Source organism: Apodemus sylvaticus, chromosome 21 (genome assembly GCF_947179515.1).
Source record: "Apodemus sylvaticus chromosome 21, mApoSyl1.1, whole genome shotgun sequence".
Classification (NCBI taxonomy): domain Eukaryota; kingdom Metazoa; phylum Chordata; class Mammalia; order Rodentia; family Muridae; genus Apodemus; species Apodemus sylvaticus.
Window position 1 is genome coordinate 36066310 of NC_067492.1, and position 26888 is coordinate 36093197.

Here is a 26888-nt window from a genome sequence, read left to right on the forward strand (position 1 = left end):
CCCATTCCATTCAGAGAAAACTTGAGGAAGCAAATGTAGCCTAGGCTGACAGGAAATGGTAGCTCCCTTGGGAGGAAACAGGCCAGTGGACATGGACTTGAGTGAGGTACAGTTATGGTCCCAGTTGTCATTGTGAGTCTCTCTGCACAACTCTGACTCAGTGCTGGCACACTGATAGCTGGAGATTGACCATGTCAGATACCAGGGAGGTTGACAAGCACTGGAGATCTGTTACAGGACATTTGATTATTGTACATAGAAGGCCTCGTTGCTAGCAAACTATAAAAGCCTAAATAGATACTGTGTTTGTCAGATGCAGTTAGGTGTGTCCTGAAGAGATGCAGTTTGGGGGTGCGGAATGCTAAAGAATGGAAAGTCCCTGACTATTTTAAGGCAAGTTGCTTGGGAGAGATCTTCTTGTGGTCTTTGCTCTATGTCCTGAGGAAAAGCCAGCTGGGTGGCTTTGAGCTACCCTGCCACTTGGTTTGGAGTCACACACACATACACACACACACACACACACCATCACCATGGAGATGTGGTTCTGCCTGCCAAGGTAAGGGGAGGAGCTAAGAACTTCTTTTATAAGCAATTGGACCTTTAACAGAGCACTCTCTCTTCCTCTTTGTTTTCCCTCCCCTCCCTGCCCCCTGCTCTTCCTTCCCTGTTCCTTCCCCTCCCCCTCCCCCCCCCTCCCCCTCTCCCTCCCTCTCCCTTCCTGCCCTCTCTTGCTCTCCTGCTCTCTGAAGCTCTCTCTCCCTTGCTCTTGGATTTGAAGAATCTTTACAGAAGGAACTCCAGGTAAGGGATGGGGATTCCCTCTTTGGGCTCACAGTACCAACAGAGAAGCGTGGCAGGACAGGGCAGCTTGGGTTTGGAGATTCTCAAGAGAAAGGCAGACTGGCTCTGTAGAATGACACAGATGGAAAGAGATTTCTAAAGAGCTAGCAGTTTCATTGTAGAATCAGGCTTGTAAATAGATTATTTTGTATACAGTTCAGAAAACAAGTTGCCTCAAGGAGCCAACAGGTGTTTACCTCAGCTTGATCCTCCCGTGATTGATTGCTATAAATATTAGTTAATTTAAATGGTTACAGAGATCAGCAGTTTGTTTTCCCTAGGAATCTGGGCTACAGTTCTCTCAGCATACTACAGGGCACCAGGGACATATCTAGGGAAGGACCTACCCTCGGTTTTGATTAGAATATGGCTTACTCTGGCATCTAAGTTTGTCAGAACTAATCAAATTAGGGCTAGAGGTGTAGCTCCACAGGAGAGCATTTACCCCACACCCACAAGGCCCTGCATTACATCTGTAGCAATGCAAACAGACTAATGATCAAATTATGTGCATTATTGCTGAGCAATGGTACTACAAGCCTTTAACCCCTCCGAAGGCTGAGGCAGGCAGATCTCTGTGAGTTTGAGACCAGCCTTCATCTACAGAGCAAGTTCTAAGACAGCCAAGGCTACACAGAGAAACCTTGTCTTGAAAAACCAAATAGGTAAATTTTGTGCCTATTACTGCATTTATATGCAACTTCAGTTTAAAAGTATACATACTTGACAAAGGACAGCTGAGTTAGGTATGGTGACACAGGGAACTCAGGAGATCCATGCACGAAGATCTCAAGTCTAGGTCAGCTTGAGCTACTCAGTGAGATCCTGTCTGCCTCCCCACAAAAGGCAAATGTTTGTGAAGCCTCTCAGACCTACATGGTAGGGTCTGATACGCTCAGTTGGGTAAACATTCAAAGGCCCCACTCATCAAGTGTGGCAACAAGTACAGGGTTTAATAATAATAATAATAATAATAATAATAGTCATGTTAATATCAGTAAGACTGAATGGAAAGAAGTCTTGGTGCCAGCAAAGACTGTGGTCCCTCTTGGAATTGTGAGCATTTGGGGAATTTCCGGTAGTCAGGATCAAAGCCATTTACGGAGAGGGACAGATTTGAGACTGGATCACGCAATGGAAGAAGAGATACAGATCTGCAGGCAGATGGAACAACTCCACGGCGGGGAAGGAAGACCCTGCAAAACCAAGGCAGGAGGAGCAAGGGCTTGGCAGCCTTTTGCATAGAAACTGTAGAGATAACAGCAGCCACACAGAAGGGTTGACAACATGGCGCAGACCCAGGGAGCATGCGCAGCATCACCGATGCCACCCTCCAGCTAGGCCACCCGAAGCACTGAGGATGCTAGCAGCTCTTTTAACCTGGGTGTTTAACTAGGTCTGAGTTGTGATTGACATATCTTGACCACTGTCTTTGCCTATGTAACCCATACCGCTCCTGTAACACAGAACATTTTCGTACTCCCCCCTCCCCCCCTTTCTCGTCCCTTCCCACTCAAACTCCTGGCTCCTGCCACTCCTTTCTCCCATCACTGGTTGGTTTCTGTGCCCCTCAGGGACAGGACTTCAAGTGGGTCAAAGGAAGAAGGTCATCAAGGTAATGAAAAAAAAATCCGTGTTTTTAGATGGTATCTGCAAAGGAGGGGTCTGTGACCAGTTAGATCATGTGAGCTCTGCTGTGATGATGTTCTGTCTGTGCTGAGCCCTAATCCAATTTACACTCTGAACGTGTATGGAAAGCGCTAAGGAACCCCGGGCTGTCTCACGCACACGTCTGAGTCTCAGAAGATGTCTTCACAAACCCGGAGCTGGAAGAAGATGACTGAACCTGTGCCTGATTTATTTCAAACCATCCGGCGTCACAGGCCTGGTCAAACAAACTTCTGCATTTCATTTTTGGAACTCTTGTTTTTATTTGGTTTCTAAAAATCCCCTAAATAATCAAAGCACCAAGAACGTCGCCTTTTATGGTCATTTCTGAGGTCAGCAGAGCCACGTGCAAAAGCATCTTTGTCACCTAGAAGAGGGTGTTATGGTCCCTGTGTTGTGGTCCCCATTCTTGAAATCCATCTTTCTGCAGCCCACCTGCCCACGATAACCAGAGCAGCTTTCTCGCCTTACCAGAAATTGCTCTGAAGTCAGATCCTCCTCCTAACTGTGGTCAGTGCTAGGCAACTGGTCCACTTGAGAGAGAGGTGGTTAAGGGGACTTGCCACTCTATTGTGAGGACCAAAGTTCAGATTCCAGGATCCATATTCAGCAGCTCACAAAAGCCTCTCTGGCCTCCCTGGTTACCTGTGCACTTCCACGCATGTGGGCACTCATCACCACCACCGCCATCATCATCATCATCATGTCATTTTTAAAGGGAGAGAGGACTTGTGAGACTCATCTCCCTGTTGACCTCTGGCTTATACAGTACACACACACACACACCTACACATAAAAGAATACACACACATCCTAAGCTCCCCACCCCCGCAGAAAAGAAAACAAAACCCAAAAACCCACCACTCTGACATTGTTTAAAAATGTACCCAGACTTTGCTTTAAGTCAAACATAATATTACCCTCTGATCTAGCAATTTCACTATTAGGGTTACATCAAAAAAACAAAAACAAAACCAAAACCAAAAACTGAAAACAGTTTAAGAGAAAATAAAACAAATTGCTTATGAATATTCATTACAGCATGAGTTACAGCAGATCCCACCAGCTACCAAAGTGAAAACAACCTGTGTCTGTGTCAATTGAAAAATAGGTAAAACCTGGGGGTGGGGGAGGTGGCACGCTAGGGAATCCTACCCAGCCATCAAGAAGTGTCAAGTGTGAACCCCTGGTGATGTGGCAACCCTCATAAACACTGGACTAAGAGAAAGAAACAAGACACTGAAAGGCCCAGGTTACGCCTATTGATAAGAAATATTCAGAATAGGCAGATCCATGGAGACAGCAGATTAGTGGTTGCCAGGAGTGGCTTGGGGGTGACTGCCTTCCCCATCCAGAACTTCTTTTAAAGGGTGATGAAACCATTGGCTCTATGAAGCTCTGGTGCTGGGTCCGCTGGGACACAGTGGAAACGACATATTGTTGTTGCTATTCAGCTGGATCTGAGTTCCCAGCCTGAGTTCTTTCCAGCAGAGAGAGGAAAACAAAGTAACAGCTGCCACACAGCAAATGCTTATAGATTCCCCGCCCCGCCGCCCCTCCCCCCCGCGGGGACCGGACTGTAGTTGGAGCAGTGGGGAGGGCTGTCTGATCAGACTGCCTGTCCCTCAGCACAGCAGCTGGCCCAGCTCAAGGCTGCAGGAATGTCCAGGTCCAGGCTCATGGTTCCCCCTGGCTGCTCCAGTTTGTTTGGTTTGGCTTCAGGCTGTGTGTAAGAGTCACAACGACTCTAGCCGGCATCCAGGGAACAGTCACAGCTGAGCACCAGCCCCAGGTAACCACAGAAGTTAACCTTTCATCCTGGAGCGGCCTCCCACCCACCCACACCTCCACACCCCACCCCTCGGCTAAATATTTGATTGCCATTCAGCGCTTTACTTAGAAGAGACTGAAACAAAGTTGGACAGCGGTGGTACCGGTACCGGCCTTTAATCCTTGGAGGCAGAGACAGGTGGATTTCTGAGAGTTCAAGGCCAAACTGGTCTACAGAGTGAGTTCCAGGACAGCCAAGGCTACACAAAGAAAACACACACACACACACACAGAGAGAGAAAGAGAGAGAGACAGACAGACAGAGACAGACAGACAGACACACACACAGAGAGAGAGAGAGAGAGAGAGAGAGAGAGAGAGAGAGACAGACAGGCAGACAGAGAGTCAGACAGACAGAGACAGACAGATACACACACACACAGAGAGAGAGAGAGAGAAAGAGAGAGAGAGAGAGCAGCTTGCAGGCTGGTTTCTTTCTCCCCCAACCCACCTCTACCTGCAGCAAAAAGCCCCATTTCCAGCTGGGGTTGGAGCCCAGTGGATAGAACCTGTGCTTAGCGTCTGTGGAGCCAGAACCTCAAACAAACAAGGAAGAGACTCTTACCTCCCTGAAACCAGTTTCGCACTAGACCCAGCGCTCCAGCAAGGTCTAGAGGCCACAGAAAGAGCTCAAACACCATTCTTGTTAAAATGGTATGGCCTTTCAGAACTTTCAGAACGACTCCAGTGTTTATTTCTAGAATTTCCTGCTCAACCCCAGACTCTCCCTCCAGTCTTTCCGGTCTGAGCAAATGCCTCTGCCTGCTACTCCATTTCTTTCACGGCTGGTCTGGTCAGGGCAAGATTTTTTTCTTCTCAGGTCCACGGTAGCTAGTCAGGCTACAGGAATTAACCCCCTGGGTCTGGATCCCCTCCTCTGTTATTTTTGTTTGTTTGCTTTTGTTTTTCAAGTGTACCTTGCTGTTATGGTTTGGGTTGTAAATGTCCCTCAAAAGTCGTATACAAAAGAAACTTGGTCATAACCTCTTGTGCTATTGATGGGTGGTGCAACCTTTAGGAGGAGGAGCCTGGTGGGAGGAAGTGGGGTCACTCTTCTCTGCTTCCCGGCTTTGCTGTACTCTACCTTCTCCACAGTGTTCTACTTTACCACAGGTCCAGAGGCAGTGCAACCAAGTGACCATGGACTGGGACCTCTAAAACCAAGACCTTTCTTCTTTATAAGTTCATCATCTCAGGTATTTTGTCACAGCAATGAAAGTTGATTAGTTGATTTGAGCTATTTTCCCAAACCTCTCAACTTTAACCAATTATGCTTTCCTCCAAGAAAAGACACTTGAAGGTTCCCGACTAAGGAGGCTACACACACCTGATTCCCTCTTGCGGCCTCTCAGCTGGTGCTGTGTCTCATTTCCTGAAGGTCTACAGGAATGACCTATTGGCATCCAGGATTCTTTTCTAGGTGTCCATCTTGTCACTTGCTCCCACAATGCACTGTTCTGCTGACCTTCATTATGCTGACATCTATCCCCACCCCTTCAAATGTAATCTACTCATCCCTCACTAATCCACTGCTCAGATGTTTATTGAATGTCTACCTGGATGAAACGAAAGTGTGGAAAGAAAAGAAAAACAGAAGACACGGATACATCTTTATCCTCAAGTAAGCCAGCAACGGAGAGATTGGGGAAACTGAGGTAGAAAGTCACAGAAGTTTATCCCTTTACAGGAAGTGTCTGATTGCTGCTGTCTTAGGGAGTATATTAGTCAGGATGGTGGCAGGCTCTGCTGCAGTAACAAATGAACCACTAAGTGTTTGTGGTCTGCAAAATATATATTTCTCTTTTCCAAATATTCTTATGTTGGTCAGGCAGCTCAACAGACCCCTCCAGGCTCCAGGATCAAAGCTGCCCTCACGTTCTAAGTCTAACTTTAACCAGCAGCTTCTGTTCCCTGATAATGGGGAGAGCTGGAGAGCTGTAATCTCCACTTCTGATACTGCAGCCCAACAGGAATGTGCTCTTTCTCAAAGTCTATTAACTGAGGACGGTGGCTCTACCCAACTGCAAGGGGCCTGAGACAGGCTGGGGAAACATGAGAAAGGACCTTAAATTACAGTTCTCCATTCCAGACTGCATGTAAGTAGAAGAGCCCAGATGCTGCTGATAAATCGGAAGGAGGGATTCGAGAGACAAGGAAGCAGCAGAGGAGATGGGGGCTCCATTCAGGGAGAGAAAGGAATAGTAAACCCAAAACTTTGGGAAAGGCAGTGGTGAAGTGTGCAGTGCAAAGTCACAAATCAGCCAGGACGGTCTTGAGGGACCTATCCCTGGCAGGGCTCCTGGGTGCAGAGAGAATCTCTATATATTATATGGAGGCATCGGCTGTCAATTTAAAAACCTATGGCCTATAGGAAAGGGTAAATAGAAGGTGGGACACCTGGGAGACAGAGAGGATTCTGGGGTAGATTGAGGTATGGGAGATTCACCAGGGAAGATGAGACAGAGGGATGGTACCTGAGCCACATGGCAGAATGTAGATCAGAATAAGTGGGATATATTAAATTATGATCTAAACAGGGAAGAGCCTTGCTATATGGCAAGGTATTCCTTTAAATCTATTTTTTGATTCTGAGTCTTATTTCAGGAAGCATAGGGCTAAAGAGGAAGAGCCAGACATAACTTCTGCTCCTTCATCCCACATAAGGAGGTAACATGAAGCTCAGAGTGACTGCTCCAGCCTCTGAGCTGGCAAAGCAGAGATGGAAGGGCAGATGTCTCCGTTCCTCAGTCCTCTCCCTGCCTCACCAAACCATTCTCTGCCGGGCACCAAGGGAGCAGCAAAGCTGCCTGTGGCTTCAGCCAAGCAGCTGCGGTGTGAGCCTCCCCAGTCCTTCAGCTTCTTTGGAGTCTCCTGAACCACCTGCTTCCCTGTCCCCACCAGCAAGCGCTCTTTGGCTTTTTTCATTTAATTTTTAAAATTGACCGTTTTAAGATTTTAAATATGTAGCTGGGCAGTAGTGGTGCGTGTCTTTAATCCCAGCGCCTGGAAGGCAGAGGCAGGAAGATCTCTGAGTTTGAGGCCAGCCTGGTCTACAGAGAGAGTTCTAGGACAGTCAGGCATAAACAGGAACCCTGTCTCGGGGGAAAAAAATAGGTATGTATGAGTGCCTCTCTCTCTGTGTGTGTGTGTGTGTATCATGTGCATACCTGGTGTGTCAGATCTTCTGAAACTGGAGTTGCAGGCAGTTGTGAGCCACCATGTGGGTGCTAGGTACCCAACCAGAGTTCTTTGGAAAAGCAGCAATTGCTCTTAACCACGGAGGCAACGCTCCAGCCCCTCTAATGTTCTTTGGGAAGCTCCACTGATGGCTGCCTCTCCAGCCTGCTAAGTGGAGCCTTTCCCAGGCTCTGGCATCTGCTCTCTGTTCCCTATGCTCTCTCTTTATCTCCTCTAAAATGGGGCTTACGATGTCTGGCTGGCTGTGCTTTTCCATGTCCTGATCATAAGTTTGTCTCTTGGGTCTGTTTCTGTTCATGGCTTCCAACCAGTGGTGAAACTCCCAAGCTCTCTTCCAGAGCTCCTGGACCACAGTTCTGATGGATGTGCTTGTGCTAATACATAAAATGCCTGGGATCGTCTATCTCGACCATTCCACCTGATGTGATTAAGAATTACCTAAGAGGCAAAGCTCTGAGCTGGTCTGTGATGATGCTTCCAGAGAAGTTTAACTAAAGAAGGAAGATTCACTTGCGACATGGACGGCATCCTTCCTTCCCTGGGTAGGATAGGCTCCCAGACTGACCAAGAGGAAGAAACTAAGTACTATGTTTATCTCCCTCTGCTTCCTGACCAGTCTTGGTCTCTTGAGAGCACACCTCCTAGCCTCATGGACTATCCAATCAGATGGAGAGCCAAAATTCTTCCTTAGTTCCCCCCCCCCCTTTTTTCCCTGATATTTCATTACATCACTGAAAAAGTAACCAATGCAACAGTACAAATCTGTTCAGTCTCTTTCCACAACATGAACTCTATTTCCTTGTGTTGAGCTCCAGGAGTCCCCTCACAAACCACGAGAACACCAACCTTAGTCAGACAGGGATAGTTCATTGAGCATCCACCCCAGGACTGATCGATCAGGGCCATGCCCCAGGTTTGGGAACTGAATGGTGACCCTGAGTTAAGATACTATAGGGCTTTTTAAGCCTGAGATCTACATATATCTGTGCCAAGTTATTCCACCAACTAGGATTTAGGAATAGGGGATTTCCTTAGGCACATGTCTCTGTTGTATACTTATCCTGTTCCCATTGGTTGGGGTATTCAACTGCGGCAGGAGACTTGTCTAACATTCACGTCTTAACTTGTCTACCAGGATGGGACTTGTCTTGTAACATTCACATCTTAACTTGCTAACCAGATAGATGTTAGCTATGTTAGCTACAAGTATATGTCTCTTTCTGCCAAGTAGGATGTCAGTTCCCAGGGAGGCCTTGGGAACTTAAATTTTACTCCACCACTACTCAAAACTGAAATCTTATTCCAAATAGTTTCTTATATTGGTGCGTGTATCTCTCTTATGTTGGGCTCCAACCCAGGGGGCAGCTTATAAAAGAAAATACCATAAAAGCTTCTACATAGGTGCAGGAAGTGCTACTGGTTGGTTAGCTTGGGTCCAAGTTTATCGTGAGTAACTATACAAAGCAGTTCTACTGACTTCTACCATGATTAGTTTCTAAGGACACAGAAGATAACAGAATATGTAATCAACTTGACATTAAAAAGTTTCCTAGTAACAACAGAAACATATGAGTAAGTCTCTTTATAATGGCACGCTAACCTGGTAACAGTTACCTAGGCCTTAGCATTTTATCTAGGTTTAGACACCCTAACCCCATGGTCCCGATGCCCTTCATTCTTAGAACTGCTCCAGGCCAGCATCTGGGACCCTGTCTATTTATGCATGCATCCAGGCAATCCCCACTTCCATTTCTCCTACCCTGGTCTGCATCCTTCCTCTTCTCTCTTCCATCCATCTTGCTTAGAATATTGAGCTTTGTCTTCTTCGGAATTCCATTCAGCTTCCTGCTGGGTCCTCCTGGTTTTCCTTCCCACTCTCACCATCTGGCTAACATACTTCCTGAAGCTTGGCTCTGCCCCTTCTCGCCTTCAGTACTGAGATCCTTTGGGTTATCTGCAAACTCACCCTCCACCACCTTGTATAGTTTAAGACGGGGTCTTCTACGTATCGCAGGCTGACGTTGAACTTACAAACTTGTCTCAGCCTCCCCTGGGATCACAGGCATCCTTTGGCATGCTAAGTTGCTTGCCAGCATTATACCTGGGGTCTGCATGCGTGCGCGGGCCCTGTCAGTTTTACTGGCCTAGGTGCACATTTCTCACACTCTAAGAAAACTGGTTGATTCTGGTTCTCCCAGCATATCTAGAGTTGCTTTTCTGCTGGCCCTTGCTCCAGCTCCTGCTTCTCCTTCTGTTGAATCTTACTCATCTGTTGAATTTAATAATGAATACATCCCAGCGGTGGCGGCAGGTTCACCTTAGGCAGGACAATAGCTAGGCCAGCTATCTAAACTCCACCCAGTTAATCCGCCGCCCACCAATAATCCCAGGTGTATTCTACCCTGACTACCCTGGACCCAGGTGGGCAGCCCTCTCGGGTCGCGCTCTCCCGGCTTCTCCATGGCAGCTCTGCCTCTCTGTCCAGCACTCTTCTCAGGGATGGCGGGTCTCCTCTCCTCCACACTCTGTGTCTTTCTCCTCCTCTTCCCAGTCCCAAGCCCAGGAATTCTCAAGTCCTGCCTCAGTCTGCCCTGCCCAACCACTGGCTGCCGGCATCTCTATTTACCCGTCAGAATCAACTGGGGGCAGTTGTGCAGACACTTGAGCAAGCAGCTCTGGGGACCCAAGTTAGCATTAGAGTTCGAGCAACCTTAGGCCAAACTCACCATACCCATCTTTCAGAAGGTAATTCTCCTGCCTCAGCCTCCCAAGAGCTGGGATTACAGAATGGGCTCTATGACATCCAAAGTTAACTTTTAAGTTTTTTGGGTTTTTTGTTTTGTTTTTCGACACAGGGTTTCTCTGTGTAGCCCTGGCTGTCCTGGAACTCACTCTGTAGACCAGGCTGGCCTCGAACTCAGAAATCCGCCTACCTCTGCCTCCCAAGTGCTGGGATTACAGGCATGTGCCACCACGCCCAGCTAAATTTTAAGTTTTAATCATTGTGCCTAAGAGATCCATGAACAAAAAATGTCTATGACTTGTAAACTTCTTCAAGGACAGATAGTTCCTGAAATGCTGGCGGCCAATGTTTATGGAAGACTATAAGTCACATGTTTTCACTTCCCTAAACAAATTTGTTTGACCCAACTGTACCTCATGTGCTTGATCACAGGGAGTTGAAAGATAGACAGGCAGGAAATAAATCATGATATATGCTTGCCTCTCATTGGACTTGATGGGAAATATAGCAGCCTAATGGCGTGCTTTTATAAGCCTCTGCTAAATGTGATTGGTGTGCATTTTCTAGGAACTCCAGAATGGTCCTGGCCAGAGTGGATTATCATGGCCAGTATTTAACTAAGGCTTGCTTCAAATTTAACTCAAAACTAGTGGGATTGTCTTTTTCTTGATCACCACCACAGGAGCTCTCCAAGCCTCTTCCAGTGCCATAATTCTCCACAGGGACTTGCCTGGCTTTGTTACCAAGCGTTCCCATATCTTTTGCTTTTGAAACGTTTTTGTTTGTAACTCACAAAAAAAAAAAAAAAAAAAAAAAAATGCCGCTTTTGCGGCTAACCAATGTCTGTGTGTGTGCTCAGAGGACTTCTGTTTGCAGCCCCACCCCCACCCCCCAGCCAGTGGCTCTCCTCACATGTCTTCAGAAAGAGAACTGCTACTGTGTTTAAGGAAGCAGGTCCTTCTGAGGCGCTTGTGTTTTCAGTTACAAGACTAAACTTCCCACAAACTGGGTTATTGCCAATTCAGGCAGTGGCTGGGCTTCTTGTTCTGTAAATGTTCTCGAAGCTCTGTTGGTTGATTCTGTGACCTGTGGGAGCCCAATCTGGCTGCTTTGCATATGCTTTAGGGGTTTCCCAGGCTGGTGATTCTTCTGGAATATTCCATCAGTTCTCACTTCTGTGAAACCCATCTCAACCTGACCACACTGGAGAGGCCAGGCAGGTACTTGAAGGGGAATTCAGTTCTGAGTAGGACTCTCTCTGTGTAACTGAGGCTCAAAGCATCAACAGAGCTACAGGGCAGCAAGTGGACTGGACTCAGTTACCTCAGAGCCACAAGAAATCTATCTGGGTACAGGTAACTCAGGAGGCTGAGAGGCCAAGGGAGAAATGAGAGCTACTTACTGGAGCAGTGCCCTCAGGGGAGCTAAGTGAAACCTCCTTCAACAGTGGCTAGAGCTGGCATCACCCCTGTGCACGCAAGACCTCCCTGTGGGAGCTTCAAAACAAAAGCAGGGATCAGAAACAATACCCGCAGGCTGTAAAATGTAGGAAGTGGAGCTTGGGGAATGGCTCAGTAGTTAAGATCAGCTGTCTGCTCTTCCAGAGGAAGACAGCAGTTACACCAGGCAGTTAGTTCATGCCAAGTCTGTAACTCCAGCTCCAGGGGATTCGTCACCTCCGTCTCTGATGACATCTGCTCTCCTAAGTGCATACCCATACAGAGACATACACGGACACGTAATTAATTAAAAGTAAGAATTAAAATTGGCTTTTTTTTGGTTTTTTTTTGTTTTTTGTTTTTTTTTTGTTTTTTGTTTTTTGGATTTGGTTTTTTTCAAGACAGGGTTTCTCTGTGTATCCCTGGCTGTCCTAGAACTCACTCTGTAGACCAGGCTGGCTTCGAACTCAGAAATCCGCCTGCCTCTGCCTCCCAGAGTGCTGGGATTACAGGTGAGTGCCCCCACTCCCCGGCTAAAATTGTTTTTTTTTAATGTAATAATGTGAAGCATTTTGTTACCCAAAGACAGAAGGAACACTGTAGCGGGCACAGGCCTCTCTTCTCCTTCTGCTGCCTAATGGGGGAATAGAGTGCCTTAGAGACCTGACCTAAACCTCCTACAGCAGGGACCCTGGAAGGGGTGGGCATGGGGAGGAAGTGGGGGCTGGAGAAGGTCTACCCTGGCCCCACCTTCCCATCCTTGCTGTAGAAACTATTTAGTCAGCCATGGTGGGCCAAAACCACACTCACGGACTGGTAAACTGTCTGGGGACACGTACTGTGGCCCAGCTCTCCCATCTGGGGGACCCAGCGAGATTAAGGGAGTGCATCTGAAGTCTCACAAATGGAGAGTATCAGAAACTAGATTTGGGTTTTCAAGAAGGCACAGCACAGGTCTTTGTTCTCAGCCTCCCTTTCAGCTGAGGCAAAAAGCTGGGTGGAGTCAGGGGCTGAGGAGAATGTGCTCCCTGTGGGACTGCAAATGTAGTAAGAGGAGAAAAGGGGGGGAAACAGCTGCAAATATTCCTAAGCAAAGTGACCATCCGACCTCAGGGACCAAGAGAAAACTTCCATCCGGGTGAGAAGAAAACAAAACAAAACAAAACAACAAATCCCACTTGATGTTAACCCAAAGCTTTTTTGGAGTGAGAGAAAGAAGATGGCCCGCACCTGTAATCCCTGCACTCAGGAAAGAGAGACTGGAGAATCAAAGTCCTAAGCCCAGCCTAGCCTGTTTATTAAACCTCCCAATCATCAATCAATCAATCAATCAATCAATATTTTAATTTTTTTCTTTTAAAAATAGAACTTTTAGTATTGTCGAACATTGTCGTAGTTGGGGTTTATAAACACCATGACCTAAAGCAAGTTGGGGAGGAAAAGATTTATTTGGCTTTCATTTCATTTTGTAGTCTATCCTTCAGGGAAGTCAGGACAGGACTCCCACAGGGCAGGAAACAGGAGGCAGGAGCTGATGCAGAGGCCATGGAGGGGTGCTGCTTACTAGATAGCTCCCCCTGGCTTGCTCAGTCTGCTTTCTTATAGAATCCAGGACCATCAGCCCAGGGCTGTCACCACCCACAATGGGCTGGGCCCTCTCCCATCCATTATTAAGAAAATGCCAGCCAGGCAGTGGTGGCGCACGCCTTTAATCCCAGCACTTGGGAGGCAGAGGTAGGCATATTTCTGAGTTCGAGGCTAGCCTGGTCTACAGAGTGAGTTCCAGGACAGCCAGGGCTACACAGAGAAACCCTGTCTCAAAAAAAAAAAAAACAAAAACAAAAAAAAAACAAAAACGCCCTACAGCTGGATCTTATGATGGCACTTTCTCAATTGAGGTTCCCTCCTTTCAGATGACTCTAGTTTGTGTCAAGTTAACATGAAACTAGCCAGCACAAACATATTTAAAATATCTATGTTTTAAACACACAAAGCCAAAACATTCTGTAATCTCAAGCCAAGGACTCTTTGGTGTTTGGAGGAGGACACCATTTGCCAGGAAATTGTTATCATGTGCTTTCACAAAGTCAACACTGCCTGCCTAGTGGAGGCAGGACTTTCTATAGGGCTGGGAACTGGGTACAGGGTCCTGAGACAGCAGAGCACAGACCCCTGCTAAGCTCTGCCAGACTCCTGTCTTGCGTCTTGCGCAGCAAGCCCTGGTATACCCTGAGAGGGCTTAGTGAGAGCGTCCAGCCTTGAAGCCCTGGCGTTTGGGCGAGAAGACATTAAGAAGGGCATAGCTTTTGTGATCAGATGACCTTGAGTGACCCTGGAGAGGAGTAACAAAACCCAAGAATGCCCAATTCTGCTGTCTTCCTCAGCATTAGAGGCTCAGGTCCAGCCACATCACCAAACAACTTTCTGCCTCTGTCAAGACAGCAAAGCATTGTGATTTGTATTTGGTGTCCCAAATACACATTCCTGTGAGCCTACACTCCATGCCTGATCCTGTTTGTCCCACTCTTACACCACAGCTGCCACCGTTCTTGGGGACCCAACCTGTAACCGCTCTGGCACACTCCCTGAGCTGGGTCTAAGTCCCTTCCACCCGTCCCGCTCCCTCCACCACCTTACCCCACCCTGGTGCACTTGGCTATCTGCTATCCTGCTCTCTTTCCTCTGGGTTGGAGGATCCTTCCAGCTCTGGGCTGCATAGAATCTGTTTCCTCCTTTCTTCCTTCACCTGTCTTGCCATCTTCATTACCCTCACTGCTTTTGAAATCTGTGCTGTCCATTCTTGCAGCCCCACAGTGTAGCACTAAGTTCTTGAATCTTGCATCTACTTTCTCAACACTGCCCCCATCGGGGCCTCTCTCCAACTCTACTGGTTTCCTTTGCTTTCCCAAGCAATGGGCTGGGATATGGCAAGGAGGTTCTGCAGTGCCCAGGCTTAGGCAGGGCTTCTATTGCTGTGATAAACATCAGGACCAGAAGCATCTTGGGGAGAATGGGGTTTATTTCATCTTACAGCTCATAGTTCATAATGAAGAGAAGTCAGGGAAGGAACTCCAGGCAGGAACGGAAGCAGAAGCCATGGAGGAACAGTTCTTACTGTCTTGCTCAGCCTGCTATGTTATACACCCCAGGACCACCTGCTCACGGCGGCACTGCAACAAAGTGGGCTAGCTTCCCCCACCCCCATCAATCATTACAGAACAATCAGAGGAAGGCATTTGGTCCATGGAGGTTCCTTCTGCTTAGATGGCCCTAGCTCCTGTCAAGTTGACAAAACAAAATTCCTGGACAACGAAGAGACTAGCCGGCCACAGACCCCTACGCACAACCTGCAGATATGAAACCTGTTTTTCAAAGCATGGCTCACTGCTCATGAGTGGGTCTGAAAATCGCTTAGTGGGTTGCAATCAACTTAAAAAGAAGCAGCATCGAGACTGGGCGGGGGTGGCACAGTTGTCAGAGTGCTTGCTGGTACCCATAAACCCACAGGTTTGATCCCTAGCACCACATAAAACATGCCTGCCGGCATGTGCCTGGAATCCAGTGCTCTATAGCAGAGGCAGGGAGGTCAGAAGTTCAAAGCTATTCTTGGCTACAGAGCAAGTTCAAGGCCAGCCTGGACTGCATAAGACTCTGTCAGAAAGAAGGAAGGAAGAAAGAAAGGAGGGAGGGAGGGAAGGACAGGGAGGGAGAAAGAGGGAAAGGAAGGGGGAAGAGGGGAGAGAGAGAAGCAGGACAGAAACTACTGGAGGACACCCTCTAGAGTGAGAGCCATTTTGTGATGCCTCCCTGCTGTTCTGTGTGTTCTGAGTCTCTAGGAAAACCACAGAATTTGTAATCAAAGAACCTAGAGGACCCTGGTTTAAACAAACACCCAGGAGCCATCACTGAAAAGCAACAGCAGTTAGGACCGAAGAAATGTGTGTTGCTGCGCAGCTCAGAGGACACTGTGGTCATCAGAGCTCTGCAGGGGTCCTCAGGATGGGCTCCTGCTCTCCTGTCTGGGGGGACAAGACAGCTTTGGGGGGGGGGTGTCAGTTAGAGGGATGGTCCCAAGAGAGACTGCCAAGTTGTGCACCCAATGCTGGGACTCAATTTGTATACAAATCAAAGACTGAATCAATGACTAATACTTTGGTCATCAAGACAAATAAAAGCTTTTTAGAAAGAGATAAGAATCTTCCAGAGACTTTTCCATGAAACTTCAAGGTTCAGAAAGTGTGTCTGATGGGGTTCAGTCATCCTGGAAACACCATCTTCTGCAGAGGCTACAGATGATGACACAGCAGAACTTACAGCCTCTTCTCCCACCAGAGAGGATAAGTTCTGACTCCATCCCAAGCCCTCAGCTTTGGGCGGCAACCACCACACCGGGCATCACTGGCAGTAAAAGGTGAGCACGTTCTCCTGGTTGCCTCGGATGAGGAGGACGGGAGGTCTGAGGTCCTGGGACAGGGTCTCCAGCCAGGCCATGTACAGTGAACTGGGGCACTTCCCCTTCCTTCCAATGGGCAAGGTACTGTAGGAGGAAGAGCAGCAGCAGAGGAGTCACCCAGGGCCTTCCCACACAGCCCAGCACAGGGCTTGTCTGCTGAACAGTACGTCAGCGTCCTGCTTGCTCGCCACTCCTTTCCAGTCACCTTAAGACCTTCCTGCTGTCTTTCACAGTTCCTCAAAGAATATCTTCAGTCACAAAGGATTTCTAAACAGACCTATGGCCTACACATTCCCTTATGACCCAGTCCCCTGCAACCCTTCTGTGGTGGTTTGCATAGGTTTGGCCCCCATAGACTCATGTGTTTGAATGCTTGGCCCCCAGTGAGTGACACATTTAGGAGGTGTGGCCTAACTAGAGTAGGCGTGGCCTTGTTGGAGATGAGGCTTTGAGGTCTCCTACGCTCAAGTTCTGCCCAGTGACACAGTCTCCTTCCGCTGCCTTCAGATCAAGATGTAGAACGCTTGGCTCATTCTCCAGCACCATGTCTGCCTGCATGCTTCCCACCATGATGATAATCAACTAAAACCTCTGAAACTGTAGGCCAGCTCCAGTTAAACGGTTTCCCTTATAAGAGTTGCCTTGGTCATGGTGTCTCTTCACATCAATGAAACCCTAACTAAGACACCTCCCAACCTCAATCAGCCCTAATCATATAATTCCTGAACAGCCATGGTGATAGTTGCTCCTGTCTTGAGACCTTTGGACTTGGTAAACCACCATGCCCATCTCTGGGCGGCTCCTTTGAATCACCCAGGCTTGAGGGCAGCTCCTCTGATTCTTAAAGACATCTTTAGCGGTGTTTATGTGTTCTCTCTCTCCCCCACTGCAGTATATGTTCATCCACCTGCAGGCTGAGTTTTGTTTGACCCTTCCCTCTGTGCATAAATACACTCTTGAGACAGACAGGCTCAAAGCATGTTTGCTGAGTGGGTGAGGTCACCCCACCAGGTCACTAGCACCATGCCAGGCTTGCCTTTCCAGCCATACACCTTCCCAAAGCCACAGTGTGATACTCCTATGATGTGGCTGCATGTCCTTGTCCTGCCTCCTCGACCACACCCCCTGTCCCACAAAGGATGTCAGGGAAGATTCCAGCATGGTTTCTCGGGGGCCCCTTGTCCTAGTTGCAAAACACCATGCAAGTAACAGGACATCCAAGAATGCTGTTCAGTCACGTTTGGCTGTTTAGATTAGAAAGTGACTTTTCTACCATCTTAAGAATTTTAAAGATACATTGGGACCATTTCCCAGTCCTACGGTTCAGCTTCTGGGAAATACAGCATCCCACAGAACCAGGTATGGTGTGTGGATTTGGGATACTAGTGCTGACACGGCACTGTAAGAGATTGTACCCTTGCCAGTCTCTCCATCTGAGCTCTAATACAGGCCCGCAGTGGACAGCATCCCAACTGAACACTCTGGCCAGCTGAATTCTGGCTTGCTGGAGCGGCCAGCCAGGCAGATTTGAACTAGGGTTCAGAGTTCAGAATCTGACCCCATAGACATTGCCTGAGTGCTGGCAGTGCAATGTCCTCAACTTGGTGACTTTGGCAAAATGCCTGACTGGCACTGAGCCTCAGAGTTCTTTAAATAGAGTTATCACAGAGGCACTGCCCTTGTTGGCTGTCTGTGGACACACACAGGGTGCAGGCGGTAGAGATGAGTCTTGAATGAGGTTCCTAGATCTACCTGCTGCACCTGCTCGTTACAACCTCACCATGCCTGTGATCACTAAAACACAGAGTCACAACATTAGCCGGGTAACCATTGCCCTATTTTTAGAAAGTAAGGTCCCAAGGATCAGGAAAGATGGGTGGGACTATGTCATTGAGCAACTGACATCTTCAACTGAAAGTGGTTAGAGATCTTCCACGGAATGGCATAGGAGAGGAGGAAGGCACTCCTGAGGTTGAGGATTCTGCCCTCTGGGAAACGCTACAGTATTTTTGGGAACTGAGTTCACCAACTTTAAAGGTCACAGGAGCACAGGTGTCTGCCTGCCCAGAGCCAGAAAACACCCACAGTTCCTGCAGCAAGCTTCAGCACGAAGTTCCCTCTTTGGGTGGAGCCTGTGGCCCCTGGCCCAGGGACAGCACCTTTAACTCCCTAACACTAGCCAATGACATGCTCCCTCTTGCCAACAGGATGTGCTCTCCCTAGTGCCCTGATCTTTAGAACAAAGCTGGGAACAAAACAAGTTCTGTTCTAAGTTGCAGGACAATGTTGGGTGAATGCTAGATTCAGAAGTTAAGTCCCTGAACGGAACCACTCCAGGCTGAGTGCCAGTCCACTCCCCATCTGGAAGACGCTGAGTAGAAGATGTCCCAACCCCTATGGCAGTGTCCTTGTCTCAAGGAACACGGGTTAGTTATGATCCTTAAAGCAAGCCCATGCTTTCCAGCATCTTCCTCAGCACAGGCACTGGTGGCAAGGATGCCTTAATGAATTAGTCTTTGGCAGGCTCTTAACCCGCTCAGAGGCTGTGGGGTGGGGATTGTTACTGTGCGGTACCAGCTTAACACCTGTGCAGGTGTAGCTATGCTCACACATGGGGGAAGGTGTGGGCGCAGGCCATCAGATAATCCACTGAGTAGGAGATAGACAGAGAGCCAGGTTCTGCCCCAAGCTGGACGTAGACTAGACATCCATTTCGCCTGAGGTTCCACTGAGGATTGTTCCTTGTTTGTTGTCCTTAGAATCTCTGGAGACAGGGGTCTTGAGCCCCCTCCCCAAGCCCGCTTCTGGAAGAGACTAGAATTTACATGTTCAGGGTTTCCAAGTCTAATGAGGCTGACCTTGACTACATCCTGAGAAATCTGGGCTGGTCTCCAACTTGGAGGGTTGGGACACACACAGCTGCCCTGTGGAGTTGGCCCAAGAGCTGGGGCCCCATTGGGTGACAGCTGGCTAGGGTGGGGCGTGTGCATGTGTCACCTCCAGGGTGACTAGACACATCATTGTTGCTCTCAGCTAATCCCGCAAGACTAGTTGGTGAGCTTTTGACTTTTCCTGAAATTTTTAGGGAAGAGGAGCGAGAGATGCCTCTTGGGTAAAATCTCATCATGTCTCTGCCCCCACTCGTTCCCCTCGCCTGTCCAGATATGGATTCATTTTATAGCAAGTGAACTTGGGATTGCAGTGTGAAGAAAGAGAACCTTGAACCTGCTTCAGTGGCCATTAGGGAAATCAAGGCTGGAGGACATGGCGTTCCTTACCAAGGCCACACAGTGAGTTAACAGCAGGTCATGATTGCAAGTGTGCTTGTCCCACCCATGCACTCTGGACAGTTCGCACCTCAGAGTCCCCAGAAAGTCAGATGTCTTGGAGCCACCTCCACTGTCTTGACTCAGGCCACACCCTGGGCCCAACCTCACTTTAGGAACATTCTCTGAGAGGTGTTGATGGAACAAACCCCTTCCCTCAGCACTTTCTCAGTAGGAAGACATGGCCTCCCGCAGGCCCTGGGAGGTGCTCAACAAAGGGAGTCATGGAACTGCAGAGGTGTAGTCACATAGGGCCCTACCTCAGAGGGTCCACATCTGGCTTAACCCCTTGGTATCACAGTCTTGACGCTTTCAATGCTGTAAGCCACACTGCAGAGCATTCCAAGACAGAGGTCATCTTCCTGCACCCTTTGGCTGCCAGGAGCTAGCCCTTGAGGAAAAGCATGTAGGTCCCCATGTCCTCTGGGGTAGCCCAGGGAAGGACTGGCAACTGCTTCAGCTCGGATCTCTGTGCTTTGATGCTAACTGGTCTGAGATCCTGACCACCACATTAACCGAGGACACCACAAATCACTAAGGGTCCTGTATGTCTTTCTGTCCTTGGGCACATGTGAAATAACTCACAGGAAGAAAGCCAGAAAGCCGTTCGCTGTGGTCTGAATAAGCATGGTCAGCTAAAACCCAGCCTGTTGAAATGCTTCCCTCTGGGTGAGAGGGTGATGGGTTTAGGGTTTAGGAGCTGGGGGTTTTGGGGGGCGGGGGAGTAAGGTCAAGAGCTTAGCATCCTCTGTACAAAATGTCTCTGGAGAGTTTCTGCCATGTGAGGACACAATGACAAGGGGTCTCCTAATGACATGTGAATCTCATCTGTGACCAGAAGGCTGACTTTACCAGATACCAAATTTGCTAACATTTTGATATTAGACCTTGAGTTCTCCAGAACTACGAGACAGGAGCTCCTGTTGTTTATAAAGACCCAGTGTGTAGTATTCTGTGATAGTTCTGAGTGGACTAAGACATGATTTCTGAACCTTGGTTGACTGAGTACGTCCAAGAATACACCTTCCCCCACAACCCCACGGTCCCCACAGTCTGGCCTGGGACACACCCCAGCAAGTTTCTCCTAACTCTAACCTTTGGTGCTGACCAAACTCTGTTGGTAGAAATAAAGCATCATTGCCTTCTATATAGAGTGACTGGCTGGCACCATATGAACCCCAATGAGTCTGCAGCCAAGGGCCTGACCCTGCTGGCATTGGGGCTCTATAAGTTTAGATTCATGCACACTAAAAGGGAGGATGCTAAAACTACATAGACACTTCATCTGTCCATGACCATCTTATTATCATCAAGTCTGCCTCTGGCCTTCCTCCTTGCTACTTCCTCAGGGTTTTAGGAAAAAGACCCCCTGAGGTCTATCTCAGAAAATGCCTTGGAAAGAAGGCCACTTTCATTGTTGTTGGCTGCCACGGAAGCCGGAGGTGGAGGGATCCCTGGTGTGAGTCCAGATGTCAGGCTTGGCCTTAAGTTCTCATGGGGTAGAAGCCCTACAAGTGTGGCGTCCTGCTGGAGCAGACAGAGTGCTTGCCCCCCACCGCCCGGCAAGCATGAGAAACCAAATCTGCATGTTACCCTAAGTTACAAATGTGGAGGTCTTGGCTAGCCATGTTCCTGTTCCCAGCCCCAGAGAGATTAAAGCCTCATAGATTAAACCCTCCTTGTCACCATTCCTGTCCGCTTGCCCTGCCCTGACCAACACTGGAGGGCAGCGTGGACTGGGTGTCGTTCCAAGGGAACAGGGTGGCCAGAGCAGTCTCCGTTCCTCTTGTCCAGGTCCAGCACTCAAATCATTAGGGAATGGCAAATAGCCAGTGAGAGTTGGACAGTTTCCAAGCTAGGCGACACCCTGGCTTCTGCCACAAGCTGCCTCTGTCTGCCCAGCCTGTTTGGCAGGAAAAGAAGTAAACAAGGAAGGAAGAGCGACACACCCCCAGGCCGGGGCTGTGAGGCAGACAGCATTGGACTGCACTGGACTGGCCCTGTCCTTTGAGAATCCACCAGGCCGAGTCTGCAGCATGCTGGGCCCCTCTGACAGCCCCGTCATCCCAGCAGGCCTCTTCTCCCGCCGCCCAGGACTTACAGAATGATCAGAGCAGCATCCCGAGAGTAATCCAAGAGAGTCTCGTTCAGTCTCACCTGCCGAAGGGACTGGGGCCAGGGAAAGCCAAGGTCACCCCTCCTTTCGTATCAGCACCCCACCCCACCCCCAACTTAACTGGATACGAAATTACTCCCCTACACAATTCCCAACTCCCCACCCCCAGGAATGAAGGGACACTCATGGGAATTAAGCACCAAACACACTTTTCCTTTGTTTGGTTTTGTTTGTTTGTTTGTTTTGTTTTTTTTTCCTTGCTGGACTTTATTGACATGACCAGTGTGACCATGGGAAGAAAGTTCTTTACTGGGTTGAAACTTCAGCCCCAGAGCTTCCTGGCAGACACCCTGGGCAAGGTATAGGGTCTCCCTGAGCCTCAGTGTGTACCTCTGCAAAATGGGTATGATAATGTCCTCCCCCCGGGGGATGTGGAAGGATTCAAATGAACAAACTCACAGCTCAGGGCCAGGCAAAGGGCCTGGCCCATGGAAGGCCCTCTGTCTAAAGGACTGGGGGACTCAGCCTCCCCAGTGGGGGGAACTTGGAGAGGGCTGTCTTTAGACACCCGGCTTATTTAGTACTTTCTAAAGAGCCAGCTGGTGCCAGGCTGGGAAATATCCAAAGTCTCAGGGTGTGTGGGGCTGGCTGGGAGACACACCTTAACCTAAGGCTGCCTCTGAGTCCCTCAGAAATGAGGTCAACTGCCCGGACCTGAGAGTGGATAGATACTTTCTGCTGAGAAAGGAATCCGAGGAAAGGGAGCTGGGCCAGTCTAGGACTCTCACTGTCTCACTGGGGACATCTAGGATTCCCAATTCTTTGCTCTGAGGGCTGCTCTGTGTCTTGTCTCTATGCAATACATAACATTTAGCGGTGCCCCCGATCTCTGTGTAATACCTAACAGCTGTAGCACACATCCCTTGATGTGACCTCCAAAAATATCTCTAGACAGTTGAAAAAATGTCCCTACTGGAGGAGGGTGACAAGTGGCCCCCAGTTCAGGACTTGTGAGAGGAGGGCTGAGATCTGCCCCGGGGTGCCTGGCTGGCGCTGCAATTTTATTTACTCTGACTAAAACTATCACTGCAGACAATGTCAAAATAGCCTCATACCTGCCGCACACACAGCTCTGGAAAACCACCACCCATGCCCAGAACCACTTATACTGTAGAGGGTCAGTGTCCCCACCGAGGAGGACAGCATGAGGCTCAAGAACATCTCAGACATTGCTAAGGGTGAGTAGGGTAGGGTCAAGTGGGGATTCCAGAAGCCCAGGGGTGGGGACACACCCAAACCCCAGGGAGCCCATCCCCCCCCTCTCTTTCTTGTACCTTAATTCTGTTCTTGTTAATCTCCTCATCTGAGATCTTCCAGGGACAGTCCCTCCTCATTTCAGCGACAGTTGCCTCATCCTTGAAGCCATCGTTGAGGCGGAAGGGTGCAATCATGTCTTCAAACCGCTTGGTGCTGGAAAGGAAGTACCAGTGAGGCTGGGGGACAGGGCCCTGTTTCCAGGGGAGCCAGGGACTGGGAGGAAGCTCAAGGGATACTCGGGTTACCACACACAAGGACATTCTCTTCAGAGTGAACCCATCCAACCTGGCCATTAGAACTGAATTGCTCACGGGTGCCACCAGCCTTTAGCACTTAGGTATGGCATTTCGTAAAAGTCCCCGAGCTGTCTGTCCACTGAGTCCACTGACCAGGACCCTCCCCTCCCCACCCCTCTCAGCAAGTAGCATCAAGTGCTGTTGCCCCTATGTCAGCAAGACAGACTGGACCCCATCCTCATGGATCCCTGATCAGCCTGGTGGAAGCAAGCAGACAGGCAAAGGCGCATGTCTTAGGAAGATATGCCCTGAGTCCTGAAACAGGGAATGGCTGGGAGAGGCCTCCCTGCTGGCTGAAGGAAGTGTGTCCTTCCAAAGCCAGCTGTGTGCATAAGGCAGAAGGTGTTGGGTGGAAAAACAGCCGTATGTGCAAAGGTCCTGAGGCCCACGTGAAAGGTAGCGCAGGAGCCAATGGGGCTGGAAGAAAGAAGCAGCAAGCAGAGGGATCTACAGGGCCAGCGGCAGCCCTTCTGTCTGGAACTCCTAACACAGAACTCACTGTTCCGCCTGGGGCTTCTGGTTGATGTCGGGAAGGACGTGAACTTCATGGAATCCCAGTCTGAACTTACTCAACAGGGAAATGATCCTGGAAGATAGATGTCGACATTTTTTTTTAAGTATCCACTCATTCTGATGTTCATTAAGCGCCCGATGAGTGTATTGAAATGAACAGAAGAGAAGAGGCTGACAGAAGGGGCAAAGTGGCGACAGTGAGAAAGTGTGGTACAGTAGGTAAGAGAAACAAGTGACAGGGAAAACTATTTGACCAGAATCTCCCAAGTATCTGCTGGTTGACTCCGAACCAGGGTCAGCTGGGCAGGGCGCAAGCTGGGATGTTGCTAGGCTTGGGACCACACTTTGTGAAGACTGAAGGAAGGAGAAGATGAAGAGAGAAACTGAGGAGAGGTGATAGAGACAAAGACAACACCACACTCGAGCTAAGGAGAAAACCAGGAGCCACGTGTGCTAGAAGGCACAGACTTGGCATCTGATGGAGAAGCCCACTGTGGAGGGCACAGTCATGGAAGACTTCACAGAGGACATCTGGTGGGCTGTCGCAGGCTGGGAAAGGTTGCCCTAGGCCCAAGGAACTGGGGTAGGGCAAAGTCCACACTGGAATCACCCAAGATGCTTGCAGAATGCATCTGTGGGACTCCAGTCAGATGCTGGGTCAGAAACCCTGAAGAAGCATGGTCTGGGTGATACCTGCAGGATGTGGTGTGCCCGCTAGGCAGACTCATTGGAAGAGGAAGCCAGTGAGCAAAGGTAGGGGTTGAAGCAGCTGGGAAGGCATGGAGCATGCTGGGAAGGGGGATCTTAGCCTCCACGGACAGCTCTGCTGGCTCTTGAACTTAGGGGTGGGACTTTAATTTTTTTTCTGAGATTAATTTTTTTATTTACATCTATGTGCATGTATGTCTGTGTGTGTATGCCATGTGTGTAAGGGTGTCTGAGGAGGCCAGAAGATGCCAGATCCCTTGGAGCTAAAATTGTAATAATGCAAGCTGTTGGGACTCCAACTTGGGTGTTGTATAAAGCAGTCAGTGTAATAAACTGGGGAAGCACCTCTCCAGTCCTCCTCCTCCAGCCTGCTATGCCTTTGTTATTGTTGGTTAGTTGGGTTTTTTGTTTGTTTGGTTTGGTTTGACATAGGGTTTCTTTGTGTAGCCCTGGCTGTCCTGGAGCTAGCTCTGTAGACCAGGCTGGTTTGAACTCACAGAGCACTGCCTGCTTCTGCCTCCTGAGTGCTAGTCCTAAAGGTGTGTGCCATCACTGACCTCGAATCTCTGCCTCTCCTGCATCCTCTCCCCAGTGCTTACTGCTACACTCTGTACATTCGACACTGGGTTACACCCAGGCCTTCCTGTGCACTCAGAAAACATAACCAGTGTTCCATTCCCAGAAGCAGGATTTTAAAAGCAGAGCTGTAGCAGCTTCATCCAGGTATCTGTTGGGAGCCCAAGCAGTCCTTGGGTCACAGGGTCACTTGGATCATGTGATCCACTAAGTGGCAGTTGGGACAGAACGGTCTTTATGACCACTGTGAGAAGGGCATGCTGTTACCCAATGGGGCCACCTTGAGCAAAGCAAACCTCAGGGAACCCAGCTGCCACCCAGATCTGGGACAGGAAGTACAGACTCACAGAGAGCCTTCTGGTCTGTTTACTCTCTAAAAGTCCTGAAAGCCAGGTGGCTGCTGTTCTCAATGTTGTCAGTGACCTTGCCAAAGAAGGCCCCTTGGGGGTACAGGTCTCACAGGGTGCAGGGACTGAGGGAAAAGGCAGGGACAATACGCTGGGTCTCCCTGAGCTCACAGGGTGAGCAGAAGAAAGAACAGTGAGGAATCCTGGTGTCAGAAGAGTGGTAGAGGCCCGCGGTCACCTCTTGTGCTAGAGCTTGCACCAGGTTCTTCTCTATGGACAAACCGCCACCGTCTGTCTGAACAGGTCTCATCTATGACCTTTAATCTTACTTCCCTTCTCTGAAAAGTCGGCTGTTGCCCCAACCCCTCCCCTACAACTCAGGCCAACTTGACACCTCCACAGCCACGCCTCTGCCTGTACTTCTGTGTTTATTTAAGGCAAGTCACATTCTGTCTTGGTGCTGTGATTTGCATACAGTTGACCCTACAAACTCAGGTTAAATTTTAATCCTCTGCGTGTGGGAGTGAGATGCTGGAAACAGAATCCTGTTCTGGTGTTTATGGATAGAGACTTTGGAACATGTTTAGGATTGAAGCCAGGTCACCAAGGTTGCGTCCCACAGAGACTTCACAAGAAAAGGGGGGAACACACACACACACACACACACACACACACACACACACACACATCATTGCCTTGCCATATGATACCCTGAGTCACCATCACATCAGGTATCTAGCAGCAATAAGGATGTTACTAGGACACGGCCCTTAGAATGAACCTCCAGAACCATGAGCAAAAAGAAACTTCTTTTCTTCATGAGACAGACTGTCTCGGGTGTTTTGTTATAGTCATTAAATAGGGGCTAAGTGAGATGTATTTCAGAAGTAAACTTTATCTCCTAACTGAAGCAGCAAATAACACTTATTGCCAGAAAGAGGTTACAGTGAAAACGCCTATAAATATGTCAGTGTCACCAAATTCTGGCCAGATGGCCAGGCCTGTTCTGTTTGCTTAGAAGTTCAGCTGAGCTCAAGAATGGACCAGCTTCACAGCAAGATCTCCCGCAAATCATCCAGAGACTGGGAGGGAATTAAAAGTCACTTCTCACCATGAGATTCGGTGGCCCTTCCGATTATTTGCTACTGTGTCTCCTGGCCACCTGAGCCTGCATCCCAACTCTGGGGACATTGTTAGGAAGCATTCTAATCTTGCTTCACTTACCTCTGTCCTGCCGGTCCATGAGTCTGTCCATGGAGAGTCTTGCGATTTCAGCACTTACCACATGTTCCTATCAGAGCAAACACCAGGACACCTGGGTCTCCTTAAGGTGGGCCCAGAAGCCAGCCCTTTGGAAACGGAGAGAGCTCCTGCCTGAGCCCCAGGCACCATTACTATGCGCCTGAAAGAGGCTGGCCTAGGCTTTGGGACAACCTCAGGGCCACCCATGGGCAGAGCTGGAGGGGACAGGGACAGGGACAGGGACAGGGAGTCTGGCAGCCTCTGGGAGGCAAGATG

The 26888-nt window shown here is 49.1% G+C and overlaps 1 protein-coding gene and 1 long non-coding RNA gene across 5 annotated transcripts in view; one reads left to right on the forward strand and one right to left on the reverse strand.

Moving 5' to 3' along the window:
• The first annotated feature begins 696 nt into the window (after positions 1-696).
• On the forward strand, positions 697-12040 carry LOC127671877 (uncharacterized). Of its 3 annotated transcripts, none has more exons than XR_007974798.1 (4): positions 697-801; positions 5452-5534; positions 5624-6434; positions 6943-12040. It is a non-coding gene; the product is annotated as an uncharacterized LOC127671877 (long non-coding RNA). The 3 variants fall into 3 exon arrangements; XR_007974799.1 differs by having other exon boundaries at positions 5624-5959; XR_007974797.1 differs by having other exon boundaries at positions 5624-12040.
• A 2322-nt stretch (positions 12041-14362) lies between these two features.
• Slc12a3 (solute carrier family 12 member 3) overlaps positions 14363-26888 on the reverse strand; it is a 37700-nt gene continuing 25174 nt past the window's right edge. For both annotated transcript variants that reach the window (XM_052166684.1, XM_052166685.1), the window contains 4 exons: positions 23726-23812; positions 22948-23083; positions 21599-21666; positions 14363-16255 (listed from right to left, as the gene is read on the reverse strand). In XM_052166684.1, the coding sequence (XP_052022644.1) occupies positions 16114-16255; positions 21599-21666; positions 22948-23083; positions 23726-23812 (433 nt within the window). In that variant the 3' untranslated portion in view covers positions 14363-16113. The remainder of the gene's footprint in view (positions 16256-21598; positions 21667-22947; positions 23084-23725; positions 23813-26888) is intronic.